Consider the following 25563-nt stretch of genomic DNA (forward strand, 5'->3'; position numbering starts at 1 on the left):
CAAAACAACATAAAATAAAATAAAATAGCCAAAGTGCTTTCCAGCAATGTGTGCAATATAAATCAGGCACTCAGTGAACAAACTGGAGATGGTCTGTGAGAGGCTGAGATTCGTAGCTGGCATGCTAAAGCCAACCTGGTCTCATGGCATAAACGTACCTGGGGGCAGTGGCGCCTGCAGGTGTACGGCTGTACACACTGTGCGCACCATGAGCGCTCAGACTGACCTGAGATTTGTCTCGCAAACATTTCAGCAGTAAATTAGGCCCGTGTGTCCCGTATTTCTGTTGACTGAACCAGCCATGCCATTAATAATGAATGTATCAGTCTTTTGCATGCCAAAGTCAATTTCTGCTTATAAACATTACATCAAATAGAAAGAGAAAATCGTGCTACACGCACGTTCATGAGATCGGGTTAGACTACAACAATTAATTTGTAGCCTATTTTACAAATGAGAATACAACGAATTCATGACAATGTTTTACATTCAAGCTACCCTTTTCAAATTATAGTGAAAAGTTATTTAACCCCTTAACTGTCACTCACAGTTTTGAACATAGACATTATAGTGCACTATCCAAACTTAAATTTTTATAATTCATGAATGAAAACATTTTGTAACATGATTTTGATGTACCATTTCCATGGTAATGCAATGTCTGATTTTAAAATGGCTTTCAAAGGATGAATTTTGAGATTTTAAGTTTTCAACTGATATATAATTTCTTATATTTTCTAATACGTGATAGAGAAAAAGGCAACTAAGAAGACTTTCTGTGACAAAGGTCAGAACTCCTGTTATGATGTAGATTTTTCAGGTCTTGTCATAAATTAAACTATTCCTTTTCCTACATATTTTTTTAACAAAAAAAGTGGTAAAATACCTATTTAGGAGTCTTAGACCTTTCCAACGATATATAGTTAGTCATTATTAGATTAGGATTTAATTGTAAAATAGTGAAGTAAACGTAGACGTCCCACAGAGGGGACGGTGACAGTTAAGAGGTTAAAATCATCTGGAATGCAATAAAGTAATTTTAAAAAGCTGTTTTTAAAGCAATTGCTGCATGGATTAAAAAATAGGCTAATAAATAATTAACATATCAGACAAAATTGCATTGCAGAAAATCCTTTAAATTTTAAGGAATTTAGAGCAGAGCAACATAAAAATCAGAAAAAATATAATCGGGCCTGTTTTAGGCTTTTCCTTATTTTTATAGTTTAGATGGTGATGAAAAATGACTTGCCATCTCCTCATTGGATGTGCCTTTAGAGAGAAATGCATCTTAACATATTACATAATGAAAGAGTTTTTGTTTTCGATTTGAATTATTTAGTTTTAAAGTAGCAATTTAAAGCTTTCTATATCAATTCATTGAGTTTCGGTTCATCATTGTGAAGCACTCCTATTCAAGTTTTCCTATTTATTTTATAAAAGCACAATGTTTTGTTGATATTGTGAATGCACACAAATAAAAGTAGACCCTTTACAGTCTCCGAATGATGTATTATTATCAAGAAAAAATGCAAGTGACCGCTCTGGCGCCTCCATGTCCTGCAAAGTGTGCTTCGGCTTCCACTCTTCACACAAACGATTAGATATGCACCTAGCACATTTATATAGTTCAAACATTTAAACTAACATTGTGATATGGTTGAACTGTTTATATCTATAGATTTTATTTTAGGCAAGTCGTGATGATCTGGGAAGGCTAAATTGATCAAACTCACTGTCAGCTATGATCAGCTCACTGTCTGCCGCTGGCTGCTTGTTCGTTACTTAAAGAAAAGAAAAAAACAACAACAACTTACATTTAACGAACCAAAAGTGCTCCAAACATTTTTTATAAATTAACTTTATAAAAAAACTAAATGAAATATAATCACTTTACCATTACATACATATATACCCCAAAAATTTTTTAAAAAATAAAATATGCATTATTAATCGAAACTCTGTAAATTTGTGTGAAAAGCAATAAAAGGAGTTTTACTGCCTCTAGTGTTCATTTCTTTTGGAAACTGCAGTGATATGTACTTATTGGTATGTATTTCGCGTCTCGCTAAAGAGTGCCCCCAGGTACGTTTACGCCATGAGACCAGGTAGGCTAAAGCAGGTATGAAGGATTTATGGATTCATAACAAGTTTCATGATATGTCTTAGCAGCAACACTAGTGCCATGCTTAGATGGAACTACTTTTGCTATAGAAATTGCAAATACAGGCTGAAACATAATGGTCAACAAAGATTTAGGGAGTATCTTAAAAACATAAAAGGATAAATATATTTTTCATATAGAAAACATTACAAGTAACATTCTGACAACCCAAACCGAGGACCTTTTCTCAGCATCAAAAAGTTGATTAGTGAAAAACAAGGGGAGTCCGCTTTTAGCTATTATGCCGCCCGCAGTTGGAATCAGTTTCCAGAAGAGATCAGATGTGCTAAAACATTAGCCACATTTAAATCCAGACTCAAAACTCATCTGTTTAGCTGTGCATTTGTTGAATGAGCACTGTGCTACGTCCAAACTGATTGCACTGTATTTTATGTATAAACATTTTCTAATCTTGACTGTTTTAAATTCATTTTAAATCAATTTTTATATCATTTTAAAAGTGCTGTGATGGTAAATAGAATGTGGGCAAAGAAAGACTAGTGTGTTGGGTAATCAGTTGAAAGTAGGACCTCTGAGTTCTATTTGTTTGGTTTACGATGGTCAAAGTAAGTAGGGGGTGAGGTAGTGGAATAGTTAGGTGTTTTGGAAGGTTTTTTCACTTAGTGCGGAAGACTTTGAACAAAGCTTGAGAATGTTTGTTTTTAAATTCCTTGTTTTTATTGTTGTGATTATTATTTTAATTCCTTGTTTTTATTGTTGTGATTATTATTTTAATTCCTTGTTTTTATTGTTGTGATTTTTTTTTTTAATGACTATTTCACTTTCTTTTATGTAAAGCACTTTGAATTACCACTGTGTATGAAATGTGCTATATAAATAAACTTGCCTTGCCTAGTAATTGCACTGCATCTTGTCAGAAATTAAGTAAATGTTTACCTGTGGCTAAGTGCGTAATTGCTGAATGGCATAGTAGATTTGTTTTTTCAATGGTTAATCGACACCATTAACTGCAAATGTTAGCATGTAACAAGTTAACAATTCGTAGAAGGCAAAGCATAGATTTTAAAAGTGCTGTAAACTTTTTTTTATTTTACTTTATTTCATAAAATGTCCCTATACCTGACAGATATCACTGAAATAGGTGTCCTGAGAAATCACACCCATCGCTGTGACAGTCCTCGGCTCTGTAAACAACAAAATTGTCAGGAGAGAGGCAGATGCATTTTTAGCCAATTAGAAATGCTCTCTGACTGTAATTTTGTTCAGGTTATTGACATGGGGTTGGTGGACTGATTGAAGGTTGGGGTTTTGTAGAAAGAGTATGTGGTTGAACTAAAATCGCCTACAGCACATTTAGGACCTGTTGTGTTTTGATAGTCCATAAAAAAGGAACACTAGTTTAAGCTCTGATCTTGCTATGCATGCCCCGTATCTCTGAGCAGCTGCATTCATGAACTTTTTATTGGATGCAACCTGCTTTGTGGAGACAAAAGGCCAAGCAAAGGAATGAGATAGTAGGCTGACAGATACCTAGGACTAATCCTTATATCTGCTTTCAAACATCAGCATGCTCTCGTGACCCGACACGTAGCCAGACAGACGGATATTCACAACAATGTCTTCCACTGATGCTGAAAATGTCATGGCTTTACTAGGAAAAGTTACAGAAAAGTATACAGAAGTCATATCAGAGAATGATAAACATTAAAACAGAATCATGTGAAACAAGTACAACACATCTTCAAAGGGACAGTCCACCCAAAAATCTATTTTTGAAAGGTTAGTGAGAATATTTTCTTAAGAAGAAAATGAAAGGCTTTGGTATTATCTGATTGTAGGCCAGTTTTTTTGGTGAATATTTGCATATCAGTTTCATGAAAAACACCTGAAAGGTCGTTTGTTGCACTGTCTGAAAACCGTAATAATCATCATAAGGAAGCACACTATTTTTGTTGTGACTGGCCTGCAGTGAGTTCAGCACTTGTTGTTGTGTTTTTTAATGCAGCGTTTATTTTAAATAGTTATTTTTAAAGAGACATCTCAAGGTAGAGTGATCTGTTGCATTCATTTGCATTCTGCAAATGTTGCATTCTGTTTCATTCATTCTCTGTCTTTCTTGCGCTTTTTCTAGAATAAATGTGCCCTGAATCACAGTGTGTGTGTGTGTGTGTTGCTACAGAGAATGTGTCCTGGTTATGGGTGCTCTCATATGCCCTGGATGCTGCTGAAAATTATAAATTACAATTTCTTAAATTAAAAATGAGGTCCGTATTGGGAGTTTTTTTTTTTTTTTACATTTGTTAGCATATCCCTAGTAATATATATTTTATAGTGTTATATTGCATGCTTAAATACTGTAAATAAACTAATACATTAAGTAAACATCTTAACTTCTGGTATTTAAGTCAAGTTATCCTAACTTTAAGAGGTTATTCATGATCTCATTCAATAACGGTGCATATACACAAATCTACCTACGAATGTTTTCAGGAGCAAAACATAATTCATCAATAGCTTTAATACTAAAATTAATTCAAGATATTTGAAAAATTCATACAAATATGCATATGCTCATTTAAAATATTCCAAATTCATTAACATTGAAATGAAGTTAAGAAGAAATTCATGTGTGTATGCATGTTGGGAATTTGGCAGAAATTAAGTTTTCTTCAGCTTATAAATACAAATAATCCTCAGAATCATTAGTGAATGAGACACATTCTTTCCAGGAATTATTCAAAAGTTTTGTTTTTAATGCAAAATACTTTTAACTTATTCTCAAATTAGAAAAATTAGATGAAAATAGCAGTTAAGAAGAATTTTACTTTAGAATGTTTCATGAATTTGGGGCCAGAAGCAGTAAACCTTTTTTTCTCCATAGCAAAGCACTTTTGTTTCTTGTGACAGAGGGTCCGCCTCCCCTCCAATCACTGTCGCCCCGGCCCACATGAAGCTTCACCACAGGAGGGGCGTGATAACGGAATGCTGCTGGCAGCGCGTGACGAGCCGCACTTGACGCTTATTGTGCCCTGTCACCGCTGCCATAAATCCAGCATCACATCTCTCCTGTGCTGAGCCAGCCTCCCCTTGTGCATCACAAACTGTCCTCGAGGTCAAGGTACGCTGCCCCATGAGGGGCCACCAGTAAGCCGTTGACTCCCTGGCCCAGCCAAGCGGGAACAGTCTCCTTTTAAGGGACCCTTTCTTTAAAATTCCTACAGAAAAATGTCAAGGACAGATACTAACTTTAGAGGCCTTGAAAAACATAGCAAGAGATCAGTGGGAGTCCTGGCTCACTTGCTGCCCTAGGTGACAACATCCTGTGACTTTCAAAAATACAATAACTTAGCAAATAAAAAGTAAGTCCAATATGCAAGCAATTGTCTTTTCTGTCTTTATTTACTCACCCTCAAGGAAGCCGATATATGTTTCTAGCCATTCTAAAGAGGCATCTGTGTATATTACAAGCCACAGGAACACAACCAATCAGATTTTTTTAAGTTAAATAGATTATACTGTATTTATACAAATATTTCTATCCATAAATGAATCATACAAAGTATGTCATTTTCACAAAAATATTAAGGGGATAGTTCACCTAAAAATGAAAATTCTGTCATTAATTACTCACCCTCATGTTGTTCCAATCCTGTAAGACCTTTGTTTATCATCGTAACACAAATTAAGATATTTTTTTTAAGAAATCCGAGAGCTTTCTGACCCTCCATAGACAGCAACGCAACTTACACGTTCAAGGCCCAGAAAGGTAGTAAGGACTAGAGGTCGACCGATAGTGGATTTTACTGATACCGACAGCTAGGTTGGACCACACTGGCCGATACCGATTAATCAACCGATAGTTTTCAAAATGGATACTGAAAGAAAGCTAGTGCTTTACTATTTAAAAAAAAAAACCCAGTAACAGTACTGAACCATACTTTGTAAATTAATAAAAATATTAATATTATTTACTATATTGATAATATAATTGCTACTGTTAAAAGAAGAAATAAAAAAATGTAGCCTATTAGTAGCTAATAGTGAATGTTGAAATGAACACACTAACAAGGAACAATACTTCAATACAATTATATAATAATAATACAATACAAAATACAATTTTCATTAATGCTACAAATGGACTCTTATTGTTAAGTGTTACCATTTAATTTCAACAGTCATGCTTAAAGATGGCCATCTTTAAATATCTACACAAGGCCATAGCATTACAATTACATACATATGGATATTGTATGTGTACTCACACATTTTTTAACACTTGATAATTATCTAATAAAAAAAAAAATGTATCACACACACACACACACCCATTAGACGCTTTGCGTTCAATTCAAGTGGCGGTCTAAAACAATTTATTTAATCACCAAACGGACATAAGTTTGCTTCAAGAATGAACAATGTGGCATAAATGAGTTTGAAGTTCGGTGTTTAAAAAAAACAGCAAGCGGAAAGAGAAATTGCGATCTATTACAGCTCTCTATATGAAGCATACAGACTTTATTAGAGCCACAGAAAGAAAAAACGTTTTGCTGAAAAATGCACAATACATAATTTATAGCCGAGAGTGAAGTCATTATGTACGATTTTGGACAAATATAATGTAATTTAATAGAAAACTATGTGAATTGCGCTCTGTTCCGCGGCAGGATTTTCTTTCGGCTGTATTTAAATGTGAGTCTGGAGTTTCCCGCTCTGTGCAGCGCGCAGTGTCACGTGTCAAAATAAACAACACATGCTGTCAGTGATTTCCGCCTCTAGAGGCCGCTCTCGTACTGTATAATGCCAGCAGACTCTTCTCAGCCACTTCAAACTGGAAAATTATCGGCGTGGATTTTTGCCGATAACCAATAGTTGTGGCAAACAACTATCGATGCCGATTAATTGGCAAAACCGATGAATCGGTCGACCTCTAGTAAGAACTTCGTTAAAATAGTCCATGTGACAACAGTGGTTCAACTGTTATTTTATGAAGCTACGAGCATACTTTTTGTGCACAAAGAAGACAAAAATAATGACTTTATTCAACATTTATTTCTCTTCCGTGTCAGTCTTCGACATGCGTTCATGAGTTCAATTAAATATCTTTACTTTTGTTCTGAAGATGAACAAATGTCTTACGGGTTTGGAACGACATGATAGTGTTTCTTGATCACCAAATCAGCATATTAGAATGATTTCTGAAGTAATGAAGTAATAAAATTGAAGACTGAAGTAATGACTGCTGAAAATGTAACTTTGCCTATGAATTTTTATGCATGTTTATGCATTGCCCACCAGATCGCATCTCCAACTATTATTCATTTCAGTGAGCGGCTCAACAGAACTCAGAGAACAACAAATTACACCTGTGGCAAATTAATGATAGAATAGAAACTATGTGTGGGCACGAAACATATAAAGTTGTTATTCTTATCAATAACTTAGAGTTAGAGAAGATTCTTTCTTCTATTGAAGTGATACACAGATGGTGTGAAAACTACTTATTACCCCACCCACACAAACATGAGTGAAAAGAAAGAGCAGCAGAAGTCTGTAATTTTACTTCCCCATATGGATTAATTACAGGCCAGCTCTGGAGACCTTCATGGCCTTTGTTTCTCCAAGGTCTGTCTTAATCCAATCATTTGCCTGGTTTTCAGGGCCCCCTAATTAATCTGGGACCAAATTAAGATGCTGATCTTTGCACAAGCCATGGTCATTGGAGAAGCAATAGTGTTTAATAAGCATGCCATAGGCCTGCCTCTCTGAGAGGAATTCGATTTGTTGAAAATGGTACTCTCTTGACAAATTAAAGTTCACACAGTATGTATCCAAATTCATGCATTCCTGATGTTAAAGTAAATGTCATATTTATCAAGAGCTGTTTGTGTATGGAAAATACACAAAACATTTCCATAATTACATTGCAATAAATTTGATATACACACAATACAATGTTTTGGAAGAACATTATGTTCAACAAGGTTGCAATTATTTGATGAAAAATACAGTCAGAAACAGTATTACTGTGGGAAATTGTTACAATTTAAAATAAGTGCTTTCTTTTATTTATTTACTTGTTTCTTTGTTTATTTTATTATTATTATATATATATATATATATATATATATATATATATATATTTTATAACGTACAAGTTGTGAATATTCTCGCGCTGATGCTTAAATGTCAATCCCTGATGCAATAAGCATTATGAAATATCTTCTGTATTCAATCATGTGATGGAAATTCACATTAATATGCAAGACAAAAGCATCAGTGTAAATCATTTAGCATCTCAATACATTTTTAAACCTCCCTTCCAGCAAAGAAAGAATAACTCTGTAATTGGATTTGATATCACCAGATTGTATTGGGTTATTTCAAAACATTACAAAAGGTAATGATTTGACAGATGATTCAGATGATACAATATAAACAGGGAAGCACATCAAACACTGATGCAAAAAGACTGGCATTTTAAGAAGTCAAAAATAGCAGTGAAGAAGCCAAGCTTTAAGTCAGTCACAGCTGAGTTTAACTTGCTAAAGGCGCAAGCATTTACTGTTAAAAAGTTGTAAATAAAACAAAGATTGTTGGAGTGCTTTTTTTTTTCAAGAAAATACTATTTTAGTTTTCGTACTTCAACATTTCATGTCTATTTTAATGTGCTACTTATTTCCTTGAAATTTGCAATTACCAATTTCTGAGTGAAAATCGTTTCTACATCTTTTATTTTCTTCAGTGTTGGCATGTGTACTGGATTTCAGTTGAATCATGGGATATCACACAAACCTTTAGTTTAAAACACCACAAAAGTCATACATAAAAACCATAAGCCAGCTATGCCGCGATTATTACCAACACGACTGTTCCTTCTCCTCTAGATAATCCTATTAGTGAAAATAATCAGACTAAAAACGACCGTAGGATCCTGGATTAAGAAGTATTGGTTCCCGGGTTAATCCTCTAGACTTAGCCTTTATGAACTCAAACGGGTCAAAAAGGTAACGGTGATTGCTTGTTATTGCACAAATTTGATCCCACATTACAGTTTAGGACTATCCCCGAAGGAGGCATAGTCAACTGCACATTGAGCGCAACCCTGTCATTATACTATCCAAATGAGGTACTTGACTTTCACATTTATGGTAGCCTGATAATGAAAGGTGCATGACCCACTGAGACTAACAATATGAGCCATCTTCAAACAACAGTGAACGGCCACAAACTGAACGGCATCACTGAACATCATCGGTGTCATCTGAAAATGACCAGCAGCTAGCGAGGGGAATGCTTAATACGTTCTGGATGATATTCCATATCATTATACAAAACAAATTCAATAAATATGCTAATAGCTTATGTGTAGGTGAGTGCACTCCACTTTTCTTTAAACTGAAGAGAAAACAGGAAATGGCTTGCACTGCATTTGTGGATATTTACATTTGCACCGTTGTTACCCCTGCCGTCCTGACCCTGGGGGATACTGTTTGTTTGTTTATATGAATTGTTGGAAATTAAAAGTTAATCAAGTGAAATAATTGAATGCTGTTGAGAGGCAAAGCGAGGGAGGGAAGGTACATCTGTGACATGGTTTTTCATTACTTCGCAAAAGCAGCGTTATCTATTAACAAAGGCATCCCCAATTTATACAACTATGCAAATGCTTGTTTCACTTACGACAAGTTAATGCCTGCTGATGTGCACATTGATTCATTTACTTTCAGCCACGTTTTTGTTGAATAATAGAATTGATTAACAAAATTGTCTTTGTAGGGTAGCATTAATACACATGGCAATAAATAGAATTTATACCATACATACTGTTCTAAAGTTTGAAGTTTGAGGCAAGATTAATAATAATAATAATAATTATTATAATTTTTTTATAATTTAGATTTTATTTCATTTCAAATGAATGATGTTCTTATGAACTTTCTTTATCATCAAATAAACTTACAAAAAAATGTATCACTGTTTCCACCATCTTCACAGGAATATATATGTATACATATATATACACAAGATATATGACCATATACCACAAAACCAGTCATAATGGTCAGTTTAAAAAAAAAACAAAACTGAGATTTATACATCATCTGAATGCGGAATAAATAAGCTTTCCATTGATATATGGTTTGTTAGCATCGGGAAATATTTGGCCGCGTTACAACTATTTGAAAATCTGGAATCTGAGGGTGCAAAAAAATCTAAATATTGAGAAAATCAGCTTTAAAGTTGTCCAAATTAAGTCTTTAGCAATGCATATTACTAATCAATAATTATATTTACATTAGGAAATTTACAAAATATCTACATGGAACATGATCTTTACTTAATATCCAAATGATTTTTGGCATAAAAGAAAAATCGATAATTTTGACCTATACAATGTATTGTTGGCTATTGCTACAAATATACCCCAGCGACTTAAGACTAATTCTGTGCTCCAGGGTCACACACACACATACTGTATATATAGCAGGGCTCCAAACTGCGACTAAAACAGTCGCATTTGCGACCAAAAATATTAATTTGCGAGTTAAGTTTTTGCTGAGGTCGCCAATGGCAACTGTGTTATGACTTGATTTTTTTTCCTGATTGTTTTGCGATCACATCTTTTATGTCCACGTACTAAACTGAGACGATGCACATCAAAGTTTTAATGGAAAAAGAGTTTCAAACAGTCCTCATCTCTGCCGAAATGCCTGCTAAACGCAGCTCAGTTGTGCAGCGCGAGAGATCAAAATGACGGAGACGTGCAAAGTGAAAGTGCAGAAAAGCAGTGTCTATTTCATGCACAACTTGAACAAACTTCAACAGGTAAAGCTGTCAGCTGTGTGGATATTGGCAATATTGTTAACAATTCTCGTTTATAATCATTACTAATATGGCTTCTTGTTATCAAAATCTTTAGTCTATATGCTGAGTTCTGTAAATGCGTGAACTTCATATTAGCCTGTTTGCAGCACACTTACCGTCCAGTAATCACAATAAGCTTTGTTACTTTTCAATAAACAAAGTATCAGCTTTAACATTCTGCCAAATTCATAACAAAATTCTTAAAATAAATACGGTTTTGGAGCTCTTTAATGCGGCAGGCGCAATCACTTTAGTGCCTCAGTTGAAGCAGCAAGTGAACCCTTTATATATTTCTCTATTATAGTATGAAATGAATGTGAATTAATATCAAAAGGTAGGCTATTTTATAAGAGAGCCTACACTTATTGAAATGTCTCATAACGCTCATTCTGTGTCAAACTGTGGAAATCTTGTAAAGCTTGTAAACAATGCCACGTAACAACACCTAACCACTGGCCATCCATAAGCTCATCAGTCAGCTAGAAAAATAATTATAAAGAGGAGCATTTTGCTATATTTATTCGCTCTTTAGGAGCCCAAACTAACACTGTAAAAAGCGATCAGTTGACTTTTTTTTTTTTAAATTGAGGAAACCCAGGGCTTGCAAAATTGCGGGGTTATTGCGTTTTCCAGTTGGGCTACCAAAATGTATCACTGCCCTGCCCAGCGGGCTAACTTAAATACTGTGGGTCCTTAAAAACCTCTCAATTTATTTGTATAAAATTTATGGCCATAAAAGTTTTAAATATGTTAAATGGTATAAGAAAAGTCTTAATTATAATTTCAAGAGGTCTTTCAGTTGGGGATGGAAAGACAAGAACCGCGATACAGCTGGATTAAACTTCAAAAGGCAATGATGTCACTGAATAAATATGAGTTTGGTGTAGGGAATATTAACAAGTCCCGCCCATTTGGAGCTGGCTCAACCTCCGGAGAATCTCGGAGAAGCCGCTATATTTGCTCCTAAAGCGCCAACTTAATGCATAATTAAAGAAATACATTAAGTGAACTTGACAATTCTGAGTTACACTGACAAATAACAGTTTGAAAATGTGTTGTTCACTTTTTATTTTAAGTAGGACCAACTTAAATTTATTAAATTGCAATTACTTAAAAGTTCTTATGGTCCATGATATTGGTACAGATTCTGTGTAATAAACAATTCTTTGTAACTGTATATTTCAAGTTGGAAAAGATGTTTAGTTCCCACTTTAAGTGAACCTTAGTTCCCAGGTCATCACAAGATGGATTAAAATGCTGATAAAGTCAAGAAAAGAGTAGACAAACACATGACTGACTGATTGAAATGTCAAAATGTTAAAAAAACAAATAAATAAAACGTGTTTATTCTGTGGCACCTAAAAAAATAATTTGGCGCCTAAGTTTTTTCTTATAGGAGCCAATGGCTCCTTACTAAATTTTTTTGTCTGGAGCCCTGTATAGTGCAGTTATTTTAAACTGTACTAATAATTCATAATCTTACTGTATTCTTAAATAAAGGCACACTTTGTGGAGCATAAGACTTTCAAAAACAATTTTAAAATGTTGCTGACCCCAAACTTTTCAATGGTTCTGTATATCTAAATATTATCAAATTAAACTAGCAATAAACAAACAAACGTTGAATTTTGCTTAATTGCTTTGCATGTATTTAAGCATAGATAGATAGATTTGTTCCTGCTTTAAACGGGAGAGTAGCATCTCAGTGGATCAAAACTGTACAACAGTAAGCAGGCAGATTTAATGTGCATCACATATGGAGAATTATTTCTGTATTCACATTTCAGGGCTGTGAAGAGACTTCCTTTGTACTGAAAGAGACTTTAAGCTTTCTTCTTTTTTATTTTCTACTTCTGTAATTACTCTAATTGGTATGTAATTGCTTTTGAGAAAAGGAATCATGTGCTGCTTTTAATGACTGAACTTAATACAAGAACATAATCGATGAAATTACCTAAGGGTGTTAATTTGTTATTGCATTTCAGCATAAAGACAATGCAAATGAAATCTGTTCTGATATTAGCGTGCTTCTAACATAACCAGTTTGAAAACATTCTCTAGCCAAAAAAAACAAAAAAACATTGTCATTACTAGTTTTTAAAACTGTAGCCCTTGTCCTATAGCTGCATGAAATAAGAAAACATTTGTAATTTCTTGGGTCAAAAAAGGTTTGCGATATATTTCTTCCTCCTCTGCAAATCACTCGCTGTGGTTGGTTGCACCTAAATCAGGCGTAAGGACATTTTCCTGTCACATATCACACATGCACACTTCAATAAGCAGACAGAACGCAGGTTAAAGTGTTCATATACAGGAAAAAATCAGGATAATGCACAAAAATCCATCGATCGGTTTATTCTTAAGCCATTTGTGATCTTACATTGATAAAGTAAAGTGGTTTAACACGTTTGCATGACCATGCAGATTATTAAGCAGCTGGTTTAAGAACGTGCATGTAAATCTACTCATGAAAGCCTAGGACCACTCAGTTCCAAAAAGAAATATAAAACCTGTGCCTATTGAAAGAAAACAAGACGGCAAAAAAATAAATAAATAAAAAATAAAAATAAAAGATTGAATCCAATATTTGGTGATAATACAGCATAATGAGATGTTTAGTTCCCACTTTAAGTGAACCTTAGTTCCCAGGTCATCACAAGATGGATTAAAATGCTGATAAAGTCAAGAAAAGAGTAGACAAACACATGACTGACTGATTGAAATGTCAAAATGTTAAAAAACAAATAAAATAAAACGTGTTTATTCTGTGGCACCTAAAAAATAATTTGGCGCCTAAGTTTTTTCTTATAGGAGCCAATGGCTCCTTACTAAATTTTTTGTCTGGAGCCCTGTATAGTGCAGTTATTTTAAAACTGTACTAATAATTCATAATCTTACTGTATTCTTAAATAAAGGCACACTTTGTGGAGCATAAGACTTTCAAAAACAATTTTAAAATGTTGCTGACCCCAAACTTTTCAATGGTTCTGTATATCTAAATATTATCAAATTAAACTAGCAATAAACAAACAAACGTTGAATTTTGCTTAATTGCTTTGCATGTATTTAAGCATAGATAGATAGATTTGTTCCTGCTTTAAACGGGAGAGTAGCATCTCAGTGGATCAAAACTGTACAACAGTAAGCAGGCAGATTTAATGTGCATCACATATGGAGAATTATTTCTGTATTCACATTTCAGGGCTGTGAAGAGACTTCCTTTGTACTGAAAGAGACTTTAAGCTTTCTTCTTTTTTATTTTCTACTTCTGTAATTACTCTAATTGGTATGTAATTGCTTTTGAGAAAAGGAATCATGTGCTGCTTTTTAATGACTGAACTTAATACAAGAACATAATCGATGAAATTACCTAAGGGTGTTAATTTGTTATTGCATTTCAGCATAAAGACAATGCAAATGAAATCTGTTCTGATATTAGCGTGCTTCTAACATAACCAGTTTGAAAACATTCTCTAGCCAAAAAAAAAAAAAACATTGTCATTACTAGTTTTTAAAACTGTAGCCCTTGTCCTATAGCTGCATGAAATAAGAAAACATTTGTAATTTCTTGGGTCAAAAAAGGTTTGCGATATATTTCTTCCTCCTCTGCAAATCACTCGCTGTGGTTGGTTGCACCTAAATCAGGCGTAAGGACATTTTCCTGTCACATATCACACATGCACACTTCAATAAGCAGACAGAACGCAGGTTAAAGTGTTCATATACAGGAAAAAAATCAGGATAATGCACAAAAATCCATCGATCGGTTTATTCTTAAGCCATTTGTGATCTTACATTGATAAAGTAAAGTGGTTTAACACGTTTGCATGACCATGCAGATTATTAAGCAGCTGGTTTAAGAACGTGCATGTAAATCTACTCATGAAAGCCTAGGACCACTCAGTTCCAAAAAGAAATATAAAACCTGTGCCTATTGAAAGAAAACAAGACGGCAAAAAAAATAAATAAATAAAAAAATAAAAATAAAAAGATTGAATCCAATATTTGGTGATAATACAGCATAATGAGAGGTTTTTTTTTTGCCAAATTTGGTGAAGTATTTTCAGAACAGCACAAGGGTCAATCAAATCTGGGGGAAAAATAAAATAAAATAAAATAAAAATTCAAAATCATAGCTCTTAACTAGTCCATGCAGATCTATAAATAATCCATATAATAATAATAATAATAATATTTAATGTTGAGTTGCAGCTTAAACAGTCAAAAAAGTCTCTGACAGCCCCTTTAAAGACCTTATGTACATAACCACCTGTAACTATGACCAAATGCTGTCACCACAGACATTTTCTGGCCACTTGTATGCTCACAGCTTGTAAGGAACTTCTGAAAATTCCACCTAAGTGAATGGCTCCTAAATTCAAATGTGCCCTCTTCTCAGCTCCACCTGTCAAGTACCAGTGCTGGCTGAGAGGAGAGAGATTTTGCACAGTGAAAAAGAGGCAGCCAGGTGGTGGAAAAGTAAAAAGCCATCTCTGAAAATCTCCACTCCCATGAAGGACAATCATTAAATTAAAGAATTGCCGAAGTGTGTGAAGGTGAAATAGAATGCTGTCCTTGTCTTCCATATGGGCACAGTTTTGTGTAATGCCCTCCTGGGATTCATTATGTATATTCATTACGAGAGGGGGAGGGAAAGTTTCAGCGGAGACCCAGCTGCCATGCTCCAACTTCTCCGCGGTGACCTCATTTCCTCCCGTCTGCAGGTGTATGGCTGGAAACACATGTCGAATGTCCTGGCCCGAAATCCTCAGTGGCCAGTGCTTACTCATTCAATTAGCCCCTTTGATGAAGTATACTATGTTGCTTAGCTCAGTAGACGGTTAAATCGCCAACAAAAACACATCCAGACTTTCCACTTCTGTGCAACCTCTAAATCTGTCTTACGTATCATTACTAACATCTGCATGCGGTTTAAAAGCTAATGTAATTTTCCTTGCACACAAGCTGCAAAAACATCAATTTAGAGGTGAAAAACTAAACAGAACGAAGACGCTTGAGTAAGGGAACATTTGCGCTAGGACTGCAGTGAAGTAAATGGCAACCCAGAAGTCTGCAAACCGAGCAAGGGTGGAATGAAAAAAGGATTTATTGCCCCAGGCACTCGTTGCTTAATTAGCTGTATCTAAAAACAAACAAATGGAGGAGGAGAACAATGAACATAATGTCTCTTAATGCTTCCTAACACCCAAGGATAACTTTCTGTGATACATCACTTCAGGCTCTGAGCACCTCTCTCTTTATCTGCAATACGTCAAGTCAAAACCTTAATCTTTCTGCCCACTGAACTAGACCGGTCTCTTTCCTTGCGCTGGAAGGCGATTGGTTCTTCTATCAGAGAAAGATGTTTTGAGGTCAGCCCTTCCTTTAGGGCAGATAAACCTGAAAACTGAGGTTTGGCTCACAAGGAATGAGCTAATACTAGATGGTGGTGAAGGGTAATACAACTAATAATGCCATGTTTAGAGACCAATGTAGAAAATACTAAACAGCAGGCAGCTTTCCACTGCTTGAGGGGAAATATCATTTGAAGTCAATTTAAAGTGGGACCCAAAAGTTAGAGTTCCTAGTGAAAATAATTATATTTAGAATTTTTTAACAAAATCTCCAAAACCCAGAAATAATTAATCTTAAACATGTGCTTGTTTTACAATTAGCTCAGTTGTTTGTTGCAGTAACTTGGCATAGTTCTTAATTATTTCAAAAGAAAAGAAAACAAAACAAAAGAAAAGACAATTATTGGTCTTTTGAGAGAAGGGTAATTTTAAAATTGTTAATATTTATTATAAATAAATTATGGAAGCTTGTTTCTGCAATAAAATAAAATGAGAAATAAAATGTAAAAAAAAATTAAAATAAAATAAAATAACTTGACTTTTGGGACTAGTGTAAATTTTAAATTAATTTGCTATAAATAAATGATAAAAGCTTGTTTCTATGGGATAAAAATAAAGGAAACGGTGACTTTTTTCACAATTCTGATTTTTTTTCTTGAAATTATAATACAATATAATATAATTTCAGAATTGTGAGATAACAATTTTGAGAAAAAAGTAATATATCGTGAGATAAAAAAAGTCACAATTACCTTTTCTATGGTGGACAGAAAGAAAGAAAGCAAGAAAGAAAGCAAGAAAGAAAGAAAGAAAGAAAGAAAGAAAGAAAGAAAGAAAGAAAGAAGAAACAAGAAAAAACAAAGAAACAAAACTTTTGGATGCAACTCTGTAATCTAACCTAACAGCATGTACATAAGTCTCATTTCTTACAAAAGTAATTATTATTCTTCCACCAGTCTCTCAAGTCTAGAGAAAAGTTGTTGATTCAACCCTACAGGAAACCCCTGCAATCCACCTGACATTATAATCTGGTGTTGTTTATATGGGTCACTGGCCAGTTTTCAGCCAGGCTCTGGATCAAAGGGCAGGATCAGCTGCTCCTGGCACTGCCCAGCTGGGTGCCACACACTTCCAGTTCACCAAAGGTCGCACTCTTGGCCAGCCCGACGTGTGCCGCCTCTACTAACGGGCATCCACCCAATGCCAACTGCTGAGTCGGTATTGTCATATCACAGAGTCCAGGTGGCTCCACCTGCTTGTTATTGTGGCTTGGATGATTGTGAACAAGAGCTGATTGTGTCCAACATCACACCTGCGGCGTCATTCACCTGTTCGCCTTCCATTAGCATAAAACCAATTTATGTAAAGATATGCAGCATTAGGCTGTCAATAGAAAGGCTGTTTGTGTCCAAACAATGAGCTTACTGATATTGACAGATCAAAATAAATATCTGTCTAGCAAAGACATTATAATCTAGTGTACTCACCTCGACAGTGGACTCCTTCATCAAAACCATCCTCACAGTCTTTCGCCCCGTTGCAGAGCTTGTTGAAGTGAATGCACTTTCTCGTCCCGATGCACTGTATGTGATTTAGAGGACATCTGACTATCACCTCCACCTTACCTAAAGAACAGAAAATAATGATGGTTTGCATACACGTCTGGTGTGATTTTAGCTAAAGCATATCATCCACACAGTTTCACTGTATTGTCAGTAATTACTTTAATAACTGCTAAGACAGTTTTATGTAAATCTACGTGGTTCAGACAAATGTCACTTGCTTTAATTTGCTAAGCTTTGAGGGATGCAAATGAAAATGGGAAACAATCCAGTTGATTGAATTCAGCTTAAAATGCACCGCCAGACTCAGAATGATTTCATTTTGTGGCAAAAACTTTCCTTCAGCACCATTTCCTGTCGGTGGTTCTTTAGAGAAATGCTAATAGAATGGTTACCGGTTTCTCATTTACAATTCAACCTTCCTCTTTCCTATCCTAATGAATGCTAATTTAATTAACATCTTAAAGCCATTACATCTCTTACTGTAAAAGTAAAGTTCTGCAATGCAATGAGGTTGCAGAAATACTAAGTAGAAGCAGAAATACTAACAAAATAGAAATTACTAATTACTTATTATGAATCTGCAAGGACGGATTAAATTGATCAAAAGCGACAGTAAATGTAATGTTACAAAAGATTTCTATTTCAAATAAATGTTGAAATCTCTCTTGAATGTCTCTTGAACTTTCTATTAACAAAGAAGCCTGAAAAAAATGATTAAGCAGCAAAAATGTTCACAACTTTGATGATAAAAATATTAAATGTTTCTTGAGCACCAAATAAGCATATTAGAATGACTTCTGAAGGATCAATGTGATACTGAAGACTGAAGTAAAGACATCACAGAAGTAAATTACAATGTAAAATATATGAAAGTAGAAAACAGCTATTGTAAATTGTAATGTTTCACAATACTACTGTTTTTTATATGCAGTGCACACACACACACACACACACACACAATGCAATAGGTTTGCAGAGCCTTATACTTTCTATAAACTATAGGTTCTGAATAGAAAACCATAAAATGAAAAACGAAAAAAAAAAAATGAATTTAACATTTATAAAATTAAATAATCAAATATTACACAATAATTAGAAACAATATGTAGCCATAAGCATGTAAAAACTCTCCAGAAACAACATTATTCAGACATTTACAAAGATAGCACTCCAGATAAATAATGAAGCTCACTAAAACAGGTTGCATACAATAAATGATAGCATTGCTGTAAATAGCCCTTTTCTCCATTAAAAAAAAATACATCAACAGTCTGTAAACTCAGCCACAAATGCAAATGTGTTTACTTGAAGGCATTACTCTGTACAGTAAACAGACGTTCGCATGTAGGCTACGCTACTAAGCTATTCTGAATCACTCTGTGTGTGAGAGAAAGAGAGCACGAGAAAGAGAGAACGAAAGAGAGAGATGGAGCCAAAGCCTCAGAGATATCTATTGACACGGCTGCACCAAGCAGCTGTTTAAAGATTCATGAGGCACATAGGTGACCCTCATCTGCTTGAGCAGCCACAAGAACACATAAAACACGTCTAAGTGAAACATCGACTTCCATCTCGCACACTGTGAATATGTCACATTGCACCTTAACTACATTGGTATCAATTACCATAACTGCAACACAGCCACTTAGCATGAGATTTATAGCTCGTGTGACAGGACCTCTTACAAATCTCCGGAGTCCCAGTTTCCTCCGAGCTCTGATCCTACACCACTGAAAACATCCTCCGGAAGAGTCGAGGTTATTCATCAGCTTTCATTTAGACTTCATAAGATAAAATGACGCTGTAATTAAGGGGGTCGTTTAATGGGGGATTGTCATCCCTTAACGTATAACAAGCTTATGATTTATCCTCCGATGCACATTTATGCTTTTCACATTTCACGAAAGAATCTATTTGTCTCGCAGACGTTTTCCTTTTACTTGGACATGGAAATGTGCCGAAACTTTTTTTTTTTCTATAGACCACCTCTTTCCGAGCCCCAAGGATATTCTAAATTAGGGAAAGTCAAATGTAAGTGACCTCAACTTCGCATACTCATATTTCAAACGTGAGTACAAAAGGCAGGCTAATCAACCTCACAACCTCGTGGCTTTTCTTCAGAGAGCTGGAGGAGAAGATACAGGACAGGCTTTTCAATTAAAACGTCATTTGTTTCAATCCTTGGTCATACACTCAACTCAGCAGATTTAACAGTGTCAGTGGGATTTTGGGGCCCAAATATGTTGATTAATAGCCATGCTAATTTTCAATTAAAACTGTACAGATATACTGGCAAACATCTCTCTAATTATGCATTCATGAGGCGCTTTTCCATTATTCATGAGTAAATACAGCAGCAAAACAATCGAGGGGCCCATGTCACATGCATTGCTCTGTTAACGCAGTGGAGTGAGGGGCTGTGACAAACTGTGATTATCCTAATAAAACTGCATTGTCAAATACAGAATCATTCCACTCACAAACTGATTGGAGACTAATCTAATCAGATGAGAGGGAGAGATGAATATTCAGGAGTTTCAGATGCACCGTGCTGGATAACACAGATGGCGTCTGTGCAGTTGAGGGATGATAGGAAATTATTTCTCTTCACCCTGTACCGAATTAGAAGTCAGATAGCACTCATGGTGAAACATCCTCTATCATGAGAAAACTCATGAAAGTGGAGGCGGATAACACATGCTTATCGTACTAGCTAGCATGTAGGAGAACTGTCAAAAAACAAAAAACAAAAACAGCATTAGAATTTGGATATGTTTGGATAGTGAATATGTTGTGTACAATTATGCCTTTGGCATTTTAACTTACATGTCTTGTAACGTGAAAAGCTTTGTGTTTTTAAGAAACAAATCCAGCATTAACTTTAAACCATCCCTTTGAGCCAAAACACCAGTCCATAATTCAGAATAACTCATCGTCCAGTGAAAAAGTCCATCTCCTCTTGTCCTCTCATCAAAATCCACCAACATATTTGTTTAGAACAGGTTTCACTGTTTAGAGCTGTTTTTATAACAGTGTTGGATCTGTGCATATTTCTCACCTGATTCACTCAAGACAACTGTTTCACTGGAGAAATCAATATTATGGATAGAAGACTTGTATTTTAGCCAGAAGCAACTGTTTGAAGTTAAAAACATCTTGATGAATTTATTAGAAATATGGAGCGTTTTATGTCAGTTGATGAACTAATGAACTTGTGGATTACTGTGATGCTTTTATCAGCAGTTTGAACTCCCATTCTGATAGCACCCATTCACTGCAGAAGATCCATTGAAGAGCAAGTAATGTAATGCTAAATTTCTCCAAATCTGTTCTTATGAAGACTCATCCACATCTTGATGGTTTGAAGGGGAGTATGTAAATTTTCATGTTTGGGTGAAGTATTACTTTAAAAAGTGTGCATAGCCCAATGTTCTGTATGTCTAGTTCAAACTAGTGCACTTTTCCCCAGCTATTTGTTTAATTGGCATGAGATTTGTTACAGGTTTCACTCTACGAAACAAATAAAACAAATAGCTAACTCCATTTCAGGTCTATGCATACTGTATAATGCATTATAAAGTAAGGCTGAAGAAGGCTGAAGTTCTAAATTGCTATTCAACCTCTGGTGGTAAAGAGGAGCTAGTCTAAAATTGGTGTAATTGCACTGATACCTTTTCCTATATATATATAAAAGCATTTTAAGTTCTCTTACAAATGCACACATTATCTCACTAGAATTCATTACAGTTCAAGGTCTTCTGCTATGCCAGCTGTCTGGCTCTGGCAGTAAAAGGCCTTCAGGATGAAAATGTAAATACGAGCCTCAATTAGTTGCCCAAAGAAACCAGGAGTCTCAGGAAATCAAATGATTTGGGCTGAACAATAAGCATACAGATGGAGACTGTACTCCTGCTCCATACAAAGTAGGGCCTCCACAAGTGAACAGCATTTCGTCCTTTTCATTAACTTGCTGGAATGGCTGTAGTGTCACTTTAAAGATAGTCCACTGCCAAAATAAACCATTCCCCTTTCCTTCACATATTGCTTTTAATTAAAAACCATGGTGATATTTACCCACTTTTCTCAATGTGAAAGAAGAGAGATCAGCTGGGAGTTGCTAATCCATCTACTTAATGTGTAACGAAAGGCTTTCATATGAAATCATCCATTCTGCCTCTTTAATCAAGGAATCTAAAATAATGAATTCTTTGAGGAAAATGATTTTAAAAATTTCATGGCAAGCTCAAGGGTTGACATAATGCCAACATTTCAGTAGTCAATTCCAAAACCTGTAAAATTTCATTCTCAATGGCAATTTTGAAATCACAGAAAAAACTAATATGATTAGTACACCTGAAAATAATAGTAATTTACGTCCAAAGAAAAAAATAAAACAATAAAAAATACAATTAAAAAAATTAGAAAAAATAATATCTGAAAACATTGAAATAACCCTATTTTAACCCATGCATTTCTGTATAGCAACAGTGGATGTTAAATGGGCAGTCAATTTAAATGGTGGACAAATTAATAGATTAAGAGTGATACATCTTACCTAATACAGCAAATACCGACTATCCCTTATTCTGAATGTAAATCCTATGTATTGCTGACATTGTATCTTAAACTCCCACATTAAACGCTCCTAAAGTAATTTCTTGTTTACGGTAAGAGTGTTTTCCTCTATCCTCATTTCTGAAATTACTTTTTTCTCTCCTACACACAGAGTCACTCAGACACGGTATTTATTTTTCCTCCCTTGCTTTAGGTCAGTGACATTTGAAATGTTCAGTGCACTGGCATTCGAGAAAGAAAAGCCAGTTTAAAACTGACCTTGGACAGGAAAGCAAACTGTTCGCAGTACATGAGGTCCCTGGGCATGCCTTTTGAGCTCCACTTTCACCAATATCTCTCAGAACCAAAGAAAAGCCTCAGGTCCAATAAAAACACAAGCCAAAAGACAACTCTACAATGGTTATTCCTCAAAGACAACCCTATGGCTCCATCCACGGTTTATGTGCTGTCTATTTTTCACAAGAGAGATATCATATGGGCCTCCATATGGGGTTCTCATAGTTTGAGGCCTCAGTATGGTTATTTAATCATCATACAGCACAAAAGCACAAGCCCCTAGATGCACTGTTCATATATATGCAAATAAGGCTAATATTTTTGTTGCAACACTTTAAAGTGATTTAAAAGAACATATATCTCCTCAAAGCTTGAATGAAAATGAGAAAATCAAACTTGCTGGTCACCTTTACAGCTATGAAAAGAAACAGAGCACAATAAAAGCCTTTTTTTGCCTGGCAAGAAATTGTAGATGATGGTATTGTATGTGTCACATACTATATATTTAGCTGCCTTTATTACACACTCTGACCCTCAACTCTTTTTCACTGTTTATTTTAGACACACTTCATGTAGTACTCATGTAGGTGGTGCGCAATGACTGTTGAGCAAAGAGCTTGTTTGCAATTACGTGATTCTGATGACGCTCAAAATTCAGATGGAGGGCAGGAAATGAAAAGCAGAATGGATGAAATGGAGGAAAGTCCGTACTGTACTGGTTTAGACCCTATTACAAGAGAAAGGTATAAACAGAAAATCACAACATATGTTGGAATTGATCCTTATGTTATGAAGAGGAGCAATTTTTCAACTAAATTGAAATACTTGCCTGCCACCGAGGCGATGGATACAGGCTAAGCAACTAACCCTGATTGCAAACAAGCTATTTCAAAAGTGAATCCTGCATTTATATGAGGCATGAAGAAATCAAGAGTTTGGAAACCACCAGTGACACCAGCAACCAACAACTACCTGATCGGCTGAGAAAACAACAGTAGCTGATGACAGACAAATCATAAAAGCTGTGAAAATAAATCCTAAAAGACGTGTCTGTAAAATCACCAACAACTTCCAGAAAGCTGGGGTGATGCTTTGACAATCTACTGTCATCAGGAGACTTTGACACAGAATAACAGAGGCTACACAGCAAGATACAAACCTCTGACCAGCTCCAAAAATAGAAAGGCAAGATTAGAGTTTGCAAAAAAGCACAAAGGTGAGCCAGAAGAGTTTTGGAACTGTGTTTATGGACCGATGAGACAAAGATGAACCTTTATCAAGTGATGGGAAAGCAAAATGTGGAGAAAAAGGAACTGCAATGATCCCAAGCATACAGCCTCATCTGTAAAGCATGGTGGAGGTGGTGTCATGGCATGGGCATGCATGGCTGCCTCTGGAACAGGCCCTCTCAACTTTACTGATGACTTAATGTATGATGACAGTAGCAGATTGAATTTGGAAGGGTACAAAAACATCTTTCCTACCAATATTCAAGAAAATGCAACCAGATTCATTGGGAAGTGCTTCATATTGCATCAGGACAATGACCCAAAACACCCTGCCAGTTCAGTCAAGGAATTTATCAGGGCAAAGAAATGGAAAGTCTTAGATTGCCCAAGTCAATCTCCAGATTTAAATCCAATTGAACATGAATTTCACCAGCTGAAGAGGAAAGTAAAGGCAGAAACTCTCCACAAACAAGCAACAATTGGAATTGGCTGCATTAACCCTCTGGGGTCTGAGGTCATTTTGGGGCCCTTGAGATGTTTTGACATGCCCTGATATTTGTGCTTATTTCAGCTACTTAAAACATACTATTGACCAACATGTAATTTTTTTGTATTCAGCACAAACTGTGCTACAATAATATGTGACCAAGATGGATGTACATGTTTGCATTTTTTAGAAAAAAAATATTATGCGTGGTTAGTAAGTTTTGGGAAAAAAAATGTAGCTGAAATAAGGCCTTAAAACCCACACTAAATAGTCCTGAACAAGACTTTTGAGTAATCAGTCTTGTAGGCTAGAATATTTACTTCAAAATTATGTGAAAATCATTCTGCTTACTCATTCACAGAAAACAATATATTGATTTAAAATTTTCAAGACATGTTTTGTGGTCGAGGGTCTATATGCGAGGGAGTGGCAATGGCCATGAATATTAAGTGAGTCTCACCTGAGAGACAAAGGGCCCTCCTAATGGCCCCTAATGGCCCATCAGTGTGACTGTGACTGTGAGGCAGGTAAGAGAGAATGTGAGGAGACTGAAAAAAAGGGTTTTTTAAATTATTTGTATTTTATTTACAACACAGTATAATCAAAACATACATAATGAAGGTCAAAGACACATTATTGTGCACACTGATCTAACCACAGAGATGTGAACAGACTTTGAGTCATTCCTGCAACAGATTCTGTTCAACAAGTGAAACAAGTAAATCATTCCTAATATTTATGTGTGTTATTTAAGTGTTTCTACTTCTTTCCATGGATTCAAGAAGAAAAAAACAATCAGTAGAAAAGGAGCTTGTTTTAACATAGAATATCAGTGTAGTTGAACATCTGATGTTGGTGCAGCGCTCTCAGAGGAAAACAGTTTGAAGAGACATCAGGATACATCTGGTGCTGGTATCTGATTCAATAAAATACAAACAAAAAAAACATTTGTGAGCATGTTAATATCAGGAACATCTGTATATATATATAGGTTTTGCAGCCATAGACTCACACATGCTTTGTACTATCATAAAAAAAGAGAAAGAAATCTTATATCTGAGAAACTAATTATTGTTTAGCACGTTAT

The 25563-nt window shown here is 35.3% G+C and overlaps 1 protein-coding gene across 4 annotated transcripts in view; it reads right to left on the minus strand.

Moving 5' to 3' along the window:
* Positions 1 to 25563, minus strand: part of lrp1bb (low density lipoprotein receptor-related protein 1Bb) — a 285213-nt gene that overhangs the window by 154199 nt on the left and 105451 nt on the right. For all 4 annotated transcript variants that reach the window (XR_009272793.1, XM_058786845.1, XM_058786847.1 and 1 more), the window contains one exon: positions 17832 to 17969. Coding sequence is in view for 3 of the 4 variants with exons in the window: in XM_058786845.1 (XP_058642828.1) it covers positions 17832 to 17969 (138 nt within the window). In the remaining variant the exon portion in view is untranslated. The remainder of the gene's footprint in view (positions 1 to 17831; positions 17970 to 25563) is intronic.

This window comes from Onychostoma macrolepis, chromosome 09 (assembly GCF_012432095.1).
Source record: "Onychostoma macrolepis isolate SWU-2019 chromosome 09, ASM1243209v1, whole genome shotgun sequence".
In the NCBI taxonomy this organism is placed as follows: domain Eukaryota; kingdom Metazoa; phylum Chordata; class Actinopteri; order Cypriniformes; family Cyprinidae; genus Onychostoma; species Onychostoma macrolepis.